The 17,492-nt window shown below is 43.7% G+C and overlaps 1 protein-coding gene and 1 pseudogene across 1 annotated transcript; both read right to left on the bottom strand.

Moving 5' to 3' along the window:
- Window positions 1-2,856: 2,856 nt before the first annotated feature.
- On the bottom strand, window positions 2,857-3,932 carry LOC123142420 (beta-amylase 3, chloroplastic-like; annotated as a pseudogene).
- Window positions 3,933-15,530: 11,598 nt separating this feature from the next.
- Window positions 15,531-17,406, bottom strand: LOC123141043 (uncharacterized). The gene is made up of 2 exons (XM_044560288.1): window positions 17,283-17,406; window positions 15,531-17,203 (listed from the first exon to the last, which is right to left on the bottom strand). The coding sequence occupies exon 2, from the start codon at window positions 17,034-17,036 to the stop codon at window positions 16,353-16,355; it is 684 nt and encodes a 227-aa protein (XP_044416223.1). The 5' UTR covers window positions 17,037-17,203; window positions 17,283-17,406; the 3' UTR covers window positions 15,531-16,352.
- Window positions 17,407-17,492: the final 86 nt, after the last annotated feature.

The following is a 17,492-nucleotide window of genomic DNA, read 5'->3' as shown; positions in this document are numbered from 1 at the left end:
CAGAGATGTTATCCTGCAGAACATCTTTTGAAGAACACACCTATATGAGTCTGATTGTCAAACGTCGCAATCTATGAGAGTAGGGTTCTCTCTAGTAAACTCATGAAAGGTAACGGAGTATGACGCATAAGCTCCACCCGCGGGGAAGACCCACGGTAGCCACGTATCGGTCAAGGCTTTATGTGAAGCTAGATTCGCAGAAAATTTGCAGTTCAAGGCCCAGTCCACTGTTCAAGTTGCTTACTAGTGTAGCATAGACTTCTAGGTGGAAGTTCAACTTAACAGTCTCCACTGCAGTACCGGTATATAAAACAGTGTTTTGGAACCAAAGGCAAATTTTGTGTGCCTCTGGGATCTGGTGGGGGATTGCTGGAATTTTGTCTATTTTGGGCCTAGCCCAATAGCAGTTTCAGAAATTCCTAATAAATCCTAGAGGCCCACGCAGCCCATTCGTGCAAGGCAAGAGGTGGAACTAAAGTTTAGTCCCACATTGCTAGTTTAGAGGAAGTTGAAAAGATTTTTGCGAAAGTGGAGTTCGAATGCGAACGGTGCAGCCCTTCGGTTGTTGGCTGTTCGCTTCATCTTCGTCTCTTCGTTTCGCCTCCCGTCGCTGCCCTCTCGCCTCTTTCTCTTGCGCCTATAAAAGGGAGGTCGCTCCTCCCAGAGAGATGCACCAGAACTTCTTCTTCTTCTCGCCATCGGTTCCTTTCTCTGAGCTGCTGCAGTCTTCCTCATCCCGGCTTGCGGCGTGCACTGCGAGTCGGGGCAGTAGGCCTCCGAAACCGCACCACTTTGAGTCCTGTACGGGAGAAGGGTGATAAGGTTTTTGGGGAGCGCTCCGCGCGACTACTGACTTCTTCATCACGGACTCCGACGACTACTTCCCCGACGACGACTTCTTCCCCGACATCGACAACCTCATCGACGACATGGCTGGAGAGGATTTCGACCCCAAGTCCAGTGCTTCTGCTGCTGCTGTCCCGTACGTGTTCTTGTTCTTTCTGTTAGGAGTCCCGTTACAGTTCTTGGCTCTAGTTTCTGCCCTACATATGTTAGGTTCTATGTCGTATAAGCAACTTCATCTAGTGTCTGTTCAAGATGTGTCTAGCTCAAGTTCATATATGCAGACGCTGTTTACCTTCTCTCTGTCAGATTGCATGACTTGCTTTATATTTGCTATATTAGTCATGCTTTATCTAGTATTTCCGTTAGCAAAATTATTTGGTAAATTGCTCATATTTCCAACACTGTCCACCCGCCCGCGCCGGGAGGGTCACCCAGTTCACACGTGGAACGTTTGCCGGCGACGCCGTCCACGCCCACAATCCGAGCACCTCGGTGTCAGTCTTGAGCTTGGAGGCAGTCTCGATGCAGTCGATGCAGGTCATTGGATCGGACAGTTTTTAGGCGTCTGTTGGAGATGCTCTGAAATCGACTTGCGGCCGGCAACTATCTTCGGATCCCGCGAGCTTTCCACGCACACTTGTGTACTAGCACGGTGCTTCGCTCACGTCAAAAGAAAAGCAGACATTTCGTTTGCCTTGTCGCTAACCGAGAGCTTTTGCGTAGCAAGGAAATATTAATAGTACAATTTCCACGCACACTTGTGTACTAGCACGGTTCTTCGCTCACGTTAAAAGAAAAGCAGAAATTTCGTTTGCCTTGTCGCTAACCGAGAGCTTTCGCGTAGCAAGGAAATATTAATAGTACAATCCTAATGTCTATAGCGAAATAGACTCTGCTTCATATGGGTAGAACTGATTTTTCATTGGCTTAGCAACGTACGAGTAGGCTCAACTTTCCCTGGACACGTCACAATCTATATAGGATGCTATGCACACTTGTACTAGCACGCTGTTTCCATCAACTTTATGTACTTGTATTACCAATGGAACGAATGCCAGCGTACTAAGGAGCTTCCTCCAACTCGTTCGTCGCTTTCGCAGCTTCCTTTTTATTCTGTGAGATCGGTTTCGTTGCTTGCTCTGATCAAAGCGAGACGGAATATACATATCCCCGGCGTCTTGATATAACACCAGCAAAACATGCCCTTGTGTTTTTTTTTTCGAGAATGCCCGTGCGTTACAACGGAAGAAAAAAAAGTCCTTGTCCTTCAACACGATGTCCCACCTGTATTGTTGGGCATCCTCCTTCCCGCCGTGACCTCGATGTGCTCCTGATCATAACCCGAAGGGATGATCTAAGCCACCGCACGATACACATGTCATTGACTCTAATGGGACTGAACATTTTAAAACCCAATGCTGCTCCATGAATACTTATATTGCATAGAAGTTAGAATAATTCAGAAGGATACTAACGAACCAAATATTTGCTTAGACGCCTTGCAATTTTAACAGGGTGCAATTTTCAGTTTAGATGCTATCAACTATGCAACAATTGAAACGACCAATACCAGCGTGCATTTATCCATTATGGAAAATAAGTAAGAACAATCATGCATGTTTATAGTTTCATCTTAAACCAGTCTCAAGATATGTAGTGTATTCTAAAAGCTCATTGTGTTTTCCTTTTCTTTTTTCTTTGCGGAGCAAGCTCGTTGAGCTTTGGTAAACTGTTTTCGCAAAAGCATAAACCAGAGGTGTATCTGGTCTTTAGCAAATTAGTATTATCCTAATATTTGTAGTTAATCCTATTTTTTCCAATTAATCCTAGAATTCTTATAAATCTTTGCTGTGAATTTTTATAGTCAATACTTCATTATCTATAAGGGTAAAAAGGCATAGTACAACAAATAGCACAACTTCCATAAAAACCAAAAGAAAAGAGGAGATCATGAGCACATCAGACAAACCGAGCAGGTGCTTCAGCTTGAACAACATCTTCCTTGTCGATCTACCTTTGGTCCTGCAAGAATTGAGCTATCATATCAACAAAAGAACATAACCCTTTTACGCAATTGAGCAGGTGATCCTGCAAGAATTTGTCCACGTTCCAAACAATATTCTGGAATGGAACAGATGCTTGATTGCGGCTATAAAGTTCTGTAACGTGCAAGCCCTGACCAGAATACAGATCCCTTCCCGACGCACGTACAACATGTGCATATGTACATGAACGTATGGGACCCAGGGCAGCCTCGGAGTCCTATGCCCTGTGCTCGTTGGCAGCGTCAACGAAGCCCATGTACAGGTCTGAGTGCCCAGTCTCGTACCTCAGCGCCGCTGCCGGCCATGGCGACGAACCGCCGCCAATTCTCACTGTTGAACAGGTTCTGGTTCCTGCGCAGGTGCTTGAACGTGCACAGCCCAGCGGGTTTGGTGGTAGCGGCCACCTGCACGAACGCCTGCTCGTCGTACAGCTCCAACGCATTATCGTCAGCGAGCTCCATGCGCTCCGCCCCGCCGCGGCCCTGAGGCGAACAGCGCCGGCGTGGCGGGAGTGCTGCCTGTCCTTCATTAGCTTGCACGTGAGATTGAGCACGGCCTGGTGCCTTGCCAGCATCCGGGCGATGGGCTCGTACCTGTCGATTTTTGTGATGCTGCTTATTGTAGTGCCCCTCCGTAAGCTCGGCGGCGTGGGAGCGGGTCCTACCTCTCTTTCAAAGAGACCAATTGCCGTTTGAGCTTGACCGTTTTTAATCCGCGAACTTGGACGGCATCGATCATAGGCGTCGCCTCCATCATCATCTTCAACCATCTCCCTAAGCTGGTTGTTTGTTTGATTTGAAGTCTTAGGAAACCATCTCCTCGTAAAGCTCCTTGGTCCTTGATCTGCTTCTTGGAGATCAATCTCTATTGGCCTCCGCCGTCTATCTAGTCCTCCACCCATTTGTTAAAAATCTCATCGTCCGTTCACCAAAAGTCTCATCTCCTCCTACAAAGTTGTCCTGTTGTCGATCTGCTGCTTGCCTCCTTGAAGACCATGGAGTTCGATTTGGTGTCATCCATCTCATCCTTCTCTTGAGTCATGTTTACCCTCTTCCTCCTCGGCGTAACCTAGCCATCGATTAGGTTTATGAGACACAAATACGAAGGAATCATGTATCCAGGGCCGTCGACGGCGAGCAACACCAACCGGCAATAGCGGGAACAACGCCGCAATGGGGCGTCGGGCGCCGAAGCTGAGAGGACGCGCCCGTCCAAGAATCGCATGAGCAGGACACACGCCTCCTTTCCGGCCCCTCGCCGGCTCGCGTTCGGTGGCAGGAGGCGCCTAAGCGGACGATTACAGAGTTTTCCCTTAAAAACAAGCTAGCGATCAGAGTTAGGGATCAGTTTTTTTTTTCTTTTTTTTTGAGATGGTTAGCGATTAGAACTTTTTTTTTTGAACATCAGTACAGACGCAAACGCTCATATACACGCGCATACACTCACCCATATGAACGCACGCACGCACGCCCTACCCCTATGAGCACCTCCGAAAAACTGAGCCGGCATATTATCTTGAGATTTACGAAGTCACCGTAGGCGCCTCGTCGTCGACGGGAACGTCTCCTCCCACTGAAAGCACATCGCCGGAAATCCTGAAATAAATCCAGGAATAAATGCGAGCACCAGAATTTGAACCCTGATGGGTTGGGGATATCACAGTCCCTCTAACCATCCAACCAAAAGTTGGTTCGCGGTTAGCGATCAGAACTGGTCGCAGGCTACTGGCAATGTTTGGCGGAAAGGAAAGATGAATCGTTATATTCACTTATAGGTGGCATATAGGGAGTAAATTTTATCAATTTATTGTTATGCAGATCAATTATTTCTAAGCTGTTAATTTTAATAATCAAGAGGATATCAACGGATACGAAAGGGTGACTTATGAAGAACTATGAAATCCTCCGTCCTTTAATATTAGGTATAGATATATGTTTCTTCTGAAATGAAATTACTTAATTTTGTTTTTCCCTCAGCATCACAGGGGCCCTAAGGCTTGAGGCTGGGTTTTTTTTCTCCCTGAAAGTTGGAAACTCTGCCGAGAGTAATTTATCAGGCAATCGGCGGAGTAATTTCTTTGCTGTGTCGAGCTGATAAAAAATATTTAATTTGCAAAGGTCAACTAAAAAACGTGATGCTCATATATAAAAATATTATGTGAGAAGTTGCTATTCTGCTTCAATAAAATGAGGCAGTGGTGCAACCCCCTTTCTTTCACAAAAAAAGAAAATATTCTGTGAGAATTGGAGGAAATATGCCCTAGAGGCACTAATAAAGTTATTATTTTATATTTTCTTATTCATGATAAATGTTTATTATTCATGCTAGAATTGTATTGATCGGAAACCTTAATACATGTGTGAATACATAGACAAACACTGTGTCCTAGTGAGCCTCTACTTGACTAGCTTGTCGATCAAAGATGATTAAGGTTTCCTAACCATGGACATGAGTTGTCATTTGATAACGGGATCACATCATTAGGAGAATGATGTGATGGACATGACCCATCCGTTAGCTTAGCATATTGATCGTTCAGTTTTATTGCTATTGCTTTCTTCATGTCAAATCCATATTCCTTCGACTATGAGATTATGCAACTCCCGGATACCGGAGGAATACCTTGTGTGCTATCAAACGTCACAATGTAACTGGGTGATTATAAAGATGCTCTATAGGTATCTCCGAAGGTGTTTGTTGGGTTGGCATAAATCGAGATTAGGATTTGTCACTCCGAGTATCGGAGAGGTATCTCTGGGCCCTCACGGTAACGCACATCATAAGAAGCCTTGCAAGAAAATTGACTAATGAGTTAGTTGCGGGATGATGTATTACGGAACGATTAAAGAGACTTGCCGGTAACGAGATTGAACTAGGTATGTGGATACCAACGATCGAATCTCGGGCAAGTAACATACCTATGACAAAGGGAATAACGTATGTTGTCATTACGGTTCGACCGATAAAGATCTTCGTAGAATATGTAGGAACCAATATGAGCATCTAGGTTCCGCTGTTGGTTATTGACCAAAGAGGTGTATCGGTCATGTCTACATAGTTCTCGAACCCGTAGGGTCCGCACGCGTAACGTTCGATGACGATTTAGTATTATATGAGTTATGTGATTTGGTGACCGAATGTTGTTCGAAGTCCCGGATGAGATCATGTACATGACGAGGAGTCTCTAAATGGCCGAGAAGTAAAGATTGATATATATATAATGATAGTATTCGGACACCAGAAGTGTTCTGGGTAGTATCGGGTATTTATCGAAGTACCGGGGAAGATACTGGAACCCCCGGGGGGAAGATATGGGCCATATGGGCCATAAGAGGGGAGCACACCAGCCCACAAGGGTGGCGCACCCCCCTGATACGTCTCCAATGTATCTATAATTTTTGATTGTTTCATGCTATATTATATTCTATTTTGGATGTTAATGGGCTTTATTGTACACTTTTATATTACTTTTGGGACTAACCTATTAACCGGAGGCCCAGCCCAGAATTGCTGTTTTTTTTGCCTATTTCAGTGTTTCGCAGAAAAAGAATATCAAACGGAGTCCAAACGAAATGAAACCTTCGGGAACGTGATTTTTGGAACAACCGTGATCCAGAGAACTTGGACCCTACGTCAAGAAAGCAACCAGGAGGGCACGAGGTAGGGGGGCGCGCCTACCCCCTTGGCGCGCCCTCCACCCTCGTGGGGCCCATGTTGCTCCACCGACGTACTTCTTCCTCCTATATATACCTACGTATCCCAAACTACCAGATACGGAGCCAAAAACCTAATTCCACCGCCGCAACCTTCTGTACCCGTGAGATCCCATCTTGGGGCCTTTTCTGGCGCCCCCACCATAGCCTCTCCGATGATGTGTGAGTAGTTTACCTCAGACCTTTGGGTCCATAGTTACTAGCTAGATGGCTTCTTGTCTCTCTTTGGATCTCAATACAAAGTTCTCCACGATTCTCGTGGAGATCTATTCGATGTAATCTTCTTTTGCGGTGTGTTTGTTGAGACCGATGAATTGTGGGTTTATTATCAAGTTTATCTATGAAAAATATTTGAATCTTCTCTGAATTCTTTTATGTATGATTGGTTATCTTTGCAAGTCTCTTCGAATTATCAGTTTGGTTTGGCCTACTAGATTGATCTTTCTTGCAATGGGAGAAGTGCTTAGCTTTGGGTTCAATCTTGCGGTGTCCTTTCCCAGTGACAGCAGGGGCAGCAAGGCACATATTGTATTGTTGCCATCGAGGATAACAAGATGGGGTTTATTTCATATTGCATGAGTTTATCCGTCTACATCATGTCATCTTGCTTAAAGCGTAACTCTGTTCTTATGAACTTAATACTCTAGATGCATGCTGGATAGCGGTCGATGTGTGGAGTACTAGTAGAAGATGCAGACAGGAGTCGGTCTACTTGTCACGGACGTGATGCCTATATACATGATCATACCTAGATATTCTCATAACTATGCTCAATTCTATCAATTGCTCAACAGTAATTTGTTCACCCACCGTAATACTTATGCTGTCGAGAGAAGCCACACTAGTGAAACCTATGGCCCCCGGGTCTATTTTCCATCATATTAATCTTCCAACACTTAGTTATTTCTTTTGCCTTTTATTTTACTTTGCATCTTTATCATAAAAATACCAAAAATATTATCTTATCATATCTATCAGATCTCACTCTCGTAAGTGACCGTTGAGGGATTGACAACCCCTTTATCGCGTTGGTTGCGAGGTTCTTATTTGTTTGTGTAGGTACGAGGGACTCGTGCGTGATCTCATACTGGATTGATACCTTGGTTCTAAAACACTGAGGGAAATACTTACGCTACTTTACTGCATCACCCTTTCCTCTTCAAGGGAAAACCAACGCAGTGCTCAAGAGGTAGCAAGAAGGATTTCTGGCGCCGTTGCCGGGGAGATTCGCGCCAAGTCAAGTCAAGTCAAGACATACCAAGTACCATCACAAACCCTTATCACTCGCATTACATTATTTGCCATTTGCCTCTCGTTTTCCTCTCCCCCACTTCACCCTTGCCGTTTTATTCGCCCTTCCTCCGTTCAATCTTGTGTTACCATGTGCCTTCTTTTTGCTTGCATCTTCGCTTGCTAAGAGTTTATGGATCCTCATCCACTTGCTAATCTCTTTAAGAGATCCAATTATGATGAACCTATTGCTAGTGAGTTGAGTGCACTAGATTATCTTTATGAGGTTTTACTTGAAATTCGTGAATCTGAAAATTGTGATGAAGTACTTTATGAAGCGATTCACGATAGATGCTTGAATAAAAAGCATGATTGCATTGTGCTAATAATATGCAAAACACTAAACTTGGGGATGCTAGTTTTGCTATGTCTACTATTTGTTGCAATGATCATGATTGGGGTGATTCTTGTTATGATCTTGAAAATTTATTTAAGCCCCATGATGAATATGAGATAGATAATAGTGTTTGCAATAATATTGAAAGTGGGTTTGGAAGAGTGTCAATTTTAGATCCCACATATTTGGAGAATATTCAATCTTATGAAATTTTTGATAAAAGTGGGTTTGGAGAGATCATGGCTTTAGTTAATGATAATCCCACTATTTTGGAAGAGTGTCAACTTCGCATGCATGTGGATCGTGTTGAGAATATATTATGTGATAGCTATATTGTTGAATTTGAATATGATCCCACATGTAATTATTATGAGAGAGGAAAATATGGTTGGAGAAATTTTCATGTTACTAAATTACCTCTCGTTATGTTGAGATTGCTGTTGTTTCTCACTTCTTCCTTGCATATGCTAGTATTTGCTTGTCTTGATAATTTGTTTGCCTATAAGATGCCTATGCATAGGAAGTATGTTAGACTTAGATGTGTTTTTAACGTGCTATATGATGCTCTCTTTGTGCTTCAATTCTTGTCTTTCGTGTGAGCATCATTAAAATTGCATATGCCTAGCTAGGGGCGTTAAACGATAGCGCTTGTTGGGAGGCAACCCAATTTTATTTTTAGTTTTTTGCTTTTTGCTTATGTTTAGAAATAAATATTTGATCTAGCCTCTGGTTAGATTTGTTTTTATGTTTTAATTAGTGTTTGTGCCAAGTTAAACCTATAGGATCTTCTTGGATGATAGTTATTTGATCTTGCTGAAAATTCCAGAAACTTTCCATTCACGAAAACAATTGTTAAAAATTATCAGAACGTGATATGATATTGATTCCAATTGCATCACATAAATAAACAAATTATTTAGGTCTTCCTATTTTGGCTGAAGTTTTAGAGTTCCAGAAGTTTGCGTTAGTTACAGATTGCTACAGACTGTTCTGTTGTTGACAGATTCTGTTTTTCGTGTGTTGTTTGCTTGTTTTGATGAATCGATGGCTAGTAAAATAGTTTATAAACCATAGAGAAGTTGGAATACAGTAGGTTTAACACCCATATAAATAAATAATGAGTTCATTACAGTACCTTGAAGTGGTGTTTTGTTTTCTTTCGCTAACGGAGCTCACGAGATTTTCTGCCAAGTTTTGTGTTGTGAAGTTTTCAAGTTTTGGGTAAAAGATTTGATGGTATGGAACAAGGAGTGGCAAGAGCCTAAGCTTGGGGATGCCCATGGCACCCCAAGATAATCTAAGGACACCAAAAAGCCAAAGCTTGGGGATGCCCCGGAAGGCATCCCCTCTTTCGGCTATTTCCATCGGTAACTTTACTTGGAGCTATATTTTTATTTACCACATGATATGTGTTTTGCTTGGAGCGTCTTGTATTATTTGGGTCTTTATTTCTTAGTTTGACACAATCATCCTTGCTGTACACAACTTTTGAGAGAGACACATATGATTCGAAATTTATTAGAATACTCTATGTGCTTCACTTATATCTTTTGAGCTATATAGTTTTTGCTCTAGGGCTTCACTTATATTTTTTTGAGCACGGTGGTAGATTTGTTTTATAGAAACTATTGTTCTTTCATGCTTCACTTATATTATTTTGAGAGTCCTACAAAACAGCATGGTAATTTGCTTAAATTGAGAAATTAGTCCTAAAGTAATAGGCATCCAAGATTAGTAAAAAATTTCTTATGAGTGTGTTGAATACTATGAGAAGTTAGATGCTTGATAATTGTTTTGAGATATAAAGATGGTGATATTAGAGTGATGCTAATTGAGTAGTTGTGGATTTTAGGAATACTTGTGTTAAAGTTTGTGATTCCCGTAGCATGCACGTATGGTGAACCGTTATGTGATGAAGTCGGAGCATGATTTATTTATTGATTGTCTTCCTTATGAGTGGCGGTCGGGGACGAGCGATGGTCTTTTCCTACCAATCTACCCCCTTAGGAGCATGCGCGTAATAATTTTCTTTGATAACTTGTAGATTTTTGCAATAAATATATGAGTTTTTTATGACTAATGTTGTGTCCATGGATTATACACACTTCCTTCCTTCCACCATTGCTAGCCTCTTTAATACCGCGCACTTTTCGCCGGTATCATACACCCACCATATACCTTCCTCAAAACAGCCACCATACCTACCTATCATGGCATTTCCATAGCCATTCCGAGATATATTGCCATGCAACTTACCACCGTTCCATTATTATGACACTCTCCATCATTGTCATATTGCTTCGCATGATAATGTAGTTGACATCGTATTTGTGGCAAAGCCACCGTTCATAATTCTTTCATACATGTCACTCTTGATTCATTGCATATCCCGGTACACCGCCGGAGGCATTCACATAGAGTCATATTTTGTTCTAAGTATTGAGTTGTAATTGTTGAGTTGTAAGTAAATAAAAGTGTGATGATCATCATTTTTTAGAGCATTGTCCCAAGTGAGGAAAGGATGATGGAGATTATGATTCCCCCACAAGTCGGGATGAGACTCCGGACGAAAAAAAAGAGGCCATAAAAAAAATAAAAAAGAAGAAGAAAAGGCCCAAATAAAAAAAATGAGAGAAAAAGAGAGGAGGGACAATGTTACTATCCTTTCACCACACTTGTGCTTCAAAGTAGCACCATGATCTACATGATAGAGAGTCTCCTATGTCATCACTTTCATATACTAGTGGGAATTTTTCATTATAGAACTTGGCTTGTATATTCCAATGATGGGCTTCCTCAAAATGCCCTAGGTCTTCGTGAGCAAGCGAGTTGGATGCACACCCACTTAGTTTCTTTTATTGAGCTTTCATATACTTATAGCTCTAGTGCATCCGTTGCATGGCAATCCCTACTCACTCACATTGATATCTATTAATGGGCATCTCCATAGCCCGTTGATACGCCTAGTTGATGTGAGACTATCTTCTCCTTTTTTGTCTTCTCCACAACCACCCTTCTATTCCACATATAGTGCTATATCCATGGCTCACGCTCATGTATTGCGTGAAGATTTAAAAAGTTTGAGAACACCAAAAGTATGAAACAATTGCTTGGCTTATCATCGGGGTTATGCATGATTTAAATACTTTGTGTGGTGAAGATAGAGCATAGTCAGACTATATGATTTTGTAGAGATAACTTTCTTTGGCCATGTTATTTTGAGAAGACATAATTGCTTAGTTACCTGTGGCTCGACTGACCACTATTCGAGTTCTACTTTCACTAGCTGCCTCACATGGTCTTCTCGTTCATCAAATGGATGTTAAGACTGCTTTCCTAAATGGAGAGTTGGACGAGGAAATTTATATGGAACAACCAGATGGGTTTGTAATAGATGGTCAGGAAGGAAAAGTGTGCAAGTTGTTGAAGTCTTTGTATGGACTCAAGCAAGCACCCAAACAGTGGCATGAGAAGTTTGAAAGAACTTTAACCGCTGGAGGCTTCGTTGTAAACGAAGCTGATAAATGTGTGTACTATCGCCATGGTGGGGGCGAAGGAGTTATTATTTGCTTGTATGTTGATGACATACTGATTTTCGGAACAAATCTGAATGTTATTAAGGAGGTCAAGGATTTCCTATCTCGTTGTTTTGAGATGAGGGATTTAGGAGTGGCTGATGTCATTCTGAACATCAAGTTGTTGAGAGACGATGATGGTGGGATTACATTGCTTCAATCTCACTATGTGGAAAAGATCTTGAGTCGCTTTGGCTACAGTGACTGCAAGCCCTCTCCAACACCATATGATGCTAGTGTGTTGCTTCGAAAGAACCGAAGAATTGCTCGAGACCAATTGAAGTATTCTCAGATTATTGGCTCGCTTATGTACTTAGCCAGTGCTACAAGACCTGACATCTCTTTTGCTGTTAGCAAACTGAGTCGGTTTGTTTCAAAACCAGGAGATGTGCATTGGAAAGCTCTAGAGAGAGTTTTGCGTTATTTGAAAGGCACTGCGAATTATGGAATTCACTACACTGGGCACCCAAAGGTGCTTGAAGGGTATAGTGACTCAAACTGGATCTTAGATGCTGATGAGATAAAGGCCACGAGCGGGTATGTATTCACTCATGGAGGTGGCGTTGTTTCTTGAAAGTCTTGCAAGCAGACCATCTTAACGAGGTCAACAATGGAAGCAGAACTCACAACACTAGATACAGCTATGGTCGAAGCAGATTGGCTTCGTCGGCTCTTGAATGACTTGCCGGTTGTTGAGAAACCTGTACCGGGTATCCTTATGAACCGCGACAATCAAACTGTGATCACGAAAGTGAGCAGCTCAAAGGATAACATGAAGTCATCAAGACACGTTCAGAGAAGGTTAAAGTCTGTCAGGAAAATGAAAAACTCCGGAGTTATTGCATTGGATTATATCCAAACGTCTAAAAATCTGGCAGATCCTTTTACTAAGGGTCTATCGCGTAATGTGATAGATAATGCATCGAGGGAGATGGGTATGCGACCCACAATATGAGTTGTTCACAGTGGTAACCTATTCTTTGTGATCGGAGATCCCGTGAATTAGATGTGAAAGACAAGCTGTTGGTCAACTGAGAGGAGAGTATCCTTACTATTCACAATACCACTCCATTTGATGCAATACTCTCCTAATCTGCATGGCAGGTTGATGTATATCTTAATGTGTTCTAAGTGGCTCATTTAAGCAGAGATGTTATCTTGCAGAACATCTTTTGAAGAACACACCTATATGAGTCTGATTTTCAAACGTCGCAATCTATGAGAGTAGGGTTATCTCTAGTAAACTCATGAAAGGTCACGGAGTATGACGCATAAGCTCCACCCGCGGGGAAGACCCATGGTAGCCATGTATCGGTCAAGGCTTTATGTGAAGCTAGATTCACAGAAAACTTGCAGTTCAAGGCCCAGTCCACTGTTCAAGTTGCTTACTAGTGTAGCATAGAGTTCTAGGTGGAAGTTCAAATTAACAGTCTCCACTGCAGTACCGGTATATAAAACAGTGTTTTGGAACCAAAGGCAAATTTTGTGTGCCTCTGGGATCTGGTGGGGGATTGCTGGAATTTTGTCTATTTTGGGCATAGCCCAATAGCAGTTTCAGAAATTCCTAATAAATCCTAGAGACCCACGCAGCCCATTCATGCAAGGCAAGAGGTGGAACTAAAGTTTAGTCCCACATTGCTAGTTTAGAGGGAGTTGGACCTCTTTATAAGGGAGGTTCTTTCCCCACTTGTATGAGCATGAGAACAAGAGGGACATCCACGCGCGCTCCTTCTCCGCCGCCCGCCACGCCTTGTCACGATGCGCCGCGGGTTGCGGGAATGAGCCGAGCCGATGTCTAAATTTTTGCCACGCACTACGGGTATACGAAAGGTGACACGAAAGCTGAAAAGATTTTTGCGAAAGTGGAGTTCGAATGCGAACGGCGCAGCCCTTTGGCTGTTCGCTTCATCTTCGTTTCGCCTCCCGTCGCTGCCCTCTCGCCTCCTTCTCTTGCGCCCATAAAAGGGAGGTCGCTCCTCCCAGAGAGATGCACCAGAACTTCTTCTTCCTCTCGCCACCGGTTCCTTTCTCTGAGCTGCTGAAGTCTTCCTCATCCCGGCTTGCGGCATGCACCGCGAGTCGGGACAGTAGGCCTCCGAGACCGCACCACTTTGAGTCCTGTACGGGAGAAGGGTGATAAGGTTTTTGGGGAGCGCTTCACGCGACTACTGACTTCTTCATCACGGACTCCGACGACTACTTCCCCGACGACGACTTCTTCCCCGACGTCGACAACCTCATCGATGACATGGCTGGAGAGGATGTCGACCCCAAGTCCAGTGCTTCTGCTGCTGCTGTCCGTACGTGTTCTTGTTCTTTCTGTTAGGAGTCCTGTTACAGTTCTTGGCTCTAGTTTCTGCCCTACATATGTTAGGTTCTATGTCGTATAAGCAACTTCATCTAGTGTCTGTTCAAGATGTGTCTAGTTCAAGTTCATATATGCAGACGCTGTTTTCCTTTTTCCTGTCAGATTGCATGACTTGCTTTATATTTTCTATATTAGTCATGCTTTATCTAGTATTTCCGTTAGCAAAATTATTTGTTAAATTGCTCATATTTCCAACACTGTCCACCCGCCCGCGCCGGGAGGGTCACCCAGTTCACACGCGGAACGTTTGCCGGCGACGCCGTCCATGCCCACAACCCGAGCACCTCAGTGTCAGTCTTGAGCTTGGAGGCAGTCTCGATGCAGTCGATGCAGGTCATTGGATCGGACAGTTTTTAGGCGTCTGTTGGAGATGCTCTGAAATCGACTTGCAGACGGCAACTATCTTCTGATCCCGCGAGCTTTCCACGCACACTTGTGTACTAGCACGGTGCTTCGCTCACGTCAAAAGAAAAGCAGACATTTCGTTTGCCTTGTCGCTAACCGAGAGCTTTCGCGTACCAAGGAAATATTAATAGTACAATTTCCATGCACACTTGTGTACTAGCACGGTGCTTCGCTCACATCAAAAGAAAAGCAGACATTTCGTTTGCCTTGTCGCTAACCGAGAGCTTTTGCGTAGCAAGGAAATATTAATAGTACAATTTCTACGCACACTTGTGTACTAGCACGGTTCTTCGCTCACGTCAAAAAAAAAGCAGACATTTCGTTTGCCTTGTCGCTAACCGAGAGCTTTCGCGTAGCAAGGAAATATTAATAGTACAATCCTAATGTCTATAGCGAAATAGACTCTGCTTCATATGGGTAGAACTTATTTTTCATTGGCTTAGCAACGTACGAGTAGGCTCAACTTTCCCTGGACACGTCACAATATATATAGGATGCTATGCACACTTGTACTAGCACGCTGTTTCCATCAACTTTATGTACTTGTATTACCAATGGAACGAATGCCAGCGTACTAAGGAGCTTCCTCCAACTCGTTCATCGCTTTCGCAGCTTCCTTTTTATTCTGTGAGATCGGTTTCGTTGCTTGCTCTGATCAAAGCGAGACGGAATATACATATCCCCGGCGTCTTGATATAACACTAGCAAAACATGCCCGTGCGTTTTTTTTGCGAGAATGCCCGTGCGTTACAACGGAAGAAAAAAAAAATCCTTGCCCTTCAACACGATGTCCCACCTGTGTTGTTGGGCATCCTCCTTCCCGCCGTCACCTCGATGTGCTCCTGATCATAACCGGGGGGATGATCTAAGCCACCGCACGATACACATGTCATTGACTCTAATGGGACTGAACATTTTAAAACCCAATGCTGCTCCATGAATACTTATATTGCATAGAAGTTAGAATAATTCAGAAGGATACTAACGAACCAAATATTTGCTTAGACGCCTTGCAATTTTAACAGGGTGCAATTTTCAGTTTAGATGCTATCAACTATGCAACAATTGAAACGACCAATACCAGCGTGCATTTATCCATTATGGAAAATAAGTAAGAACAATCATGCATGTTTATAGTTTCATCTTAAACCAGTCTCAAGATATGTAGTGTATTCTAAAAGCTCATTGTGTTTTCCTTTTCTTTTTTCTTTGCGGAGCAAGCTCGTTGAGCTTTGGTAAACTGTTTTCGCAAAAGCATAAACCAGAGGTGTATCTGGTCTTTAGCAAATTAGTATTATCCTAATATTTGTAGTTAATCCTATTTTTTCCAATTAATCCTAGAATTCTTATAAATCTTTGCTGTGAATTTTTATAGTCAATACTTCATTATCTATAAGGGTAAAAAGGCATAGTACAACAAATAGCACAACTTCCATAAAAACCAAAAGAAAAGAGGAGATCATGAGCACATCAGACAAACCGAGCAGGTGCTTCAGCTTGAACAACATCTTCCTTGTCGATCTACCTTTGGTCCTGCAAGAATTGAGCTATCATATCAACAAAAGAACATAACCCTTTTACGCAATTGAGCAGGTGATCCTGCAAGAATTTGTCCACGTTCCAAACAATATTCTGGAATGGAACAGATGCTTGATTGCGGCTATAAAGTTCTGTAACGTGCAAGCCCTGACCAGAATACAGATCCCTTCCCGACGCACGTACAACATGTGCATATGTACATGAACGTATGGGACCCAGGGCAGCCTCGGAGTCCTATGCCCTGTGCTCGTTGGCAGCGTCAACGAAGCCCATGTACAGGTCTGAGTGCCCAGTCTCGTACCTCAGCGCCGCTGCCGGCCATGGCGACGAACCGCCGCCAATTCTCACTGTTGAACAGGTTCTGGTTCCTGCGCAGGTGCTTGAACGTGCACAGCCCAGCGGGTTTGGTGGTAGCGGCCACCTGCACGAACGCCTGCTCGTCGTACAGCTCCAACGCATTATCGTCAGCGAGCTCCATGCGCTCCGCCCCGCCGCGGCCCTGAGGCGAACAGCGCCGGCGTGGCGGGAGTGCTGCCTGTCCTTCATTAGCTTGCACGTGAGATTGAGCACGGCCTGGTGCCTTGCCAGCATCCGGGCGATGGGCTCGTACCTGTCGATTTTTGTGATGCTGCTTATTGTAGTGCCCCTCCGTAAGCTCGGCGGCGTGGGAGCGGGTCCTACCTCTCTTTCAAAGAGACCAATTGCCGTTTGAGCTTGACCGTTTTTAATCCGCGAACTTGGACGGCATCGATCATAGGCGTCGCCTCCATCATCATCTTCAACCATCTCCCTAAGCTGGTTGTTTGTTTGATTTGAAGTCTTAGGAAACCATCTCCTCGTAAAGCTCCTTGGTCCTTGATCTGCTTCTTGGAGATCAATCTCTATTGGCCTCCGCCGTCTATCTAGTCCTCCACCCATTTGTTAAAAATCTCATCGTCCGTTCACCAAAAGTCTCATCTCCTCCTACAAAGTTGTCCTGTTGTCGATCTGCTGCTTGCCTCCTTGAAGACCATGGAGTTCGATTTGGTGTCATCCATCTCATCCTTCTCTTGAGTCATGTTTACCCTCTTCCTCCTCGGCGTAACCTAGCCATCGATTAGGTTTATGAGACACAAATACGAAGGAATCATGTATCCAGGGCCGTCGACGGCGAGCAACACCAACCGGCAATAGCGGGAACAACGCCGCAATGGGGCGTCGGGCGCCGAAGCTGAGAGGACGCGCCCGTCCAAGAATCGCATGAGCAGGACACACGCCTCCTTTCCGGCCCCTCGCCGGCTCGCGTTCGGTGGCAGGAGGCGCCTAAGCGGACGATTACAGAGTTTTCCCTTAAAAACAAGCTAGCGATCAGAGTTAGGGATCAGTTTTTTTTTT

Source organism: Triticum aestivum, chromosome 6D (genome assembly GCF_018294505.1).
Source record: "Triticum aestivum cultivar Chinese Spring chromosome 6D, IWGSC CS RefSeq v2.1, whole genome shotgun sequence".
Classification (NCBI taxonomy): Eukaryota; Viridiplantae; Streptophyta; class Magnoliopsida; order Poales; family Poaceae; genus Triticum; species Triticum aestivum.
The sequence above is the reverse complement of the archived record's forward strand: the minus strand, read 5'-3'. Positions and strand labels throughout refer to the sequence as shown.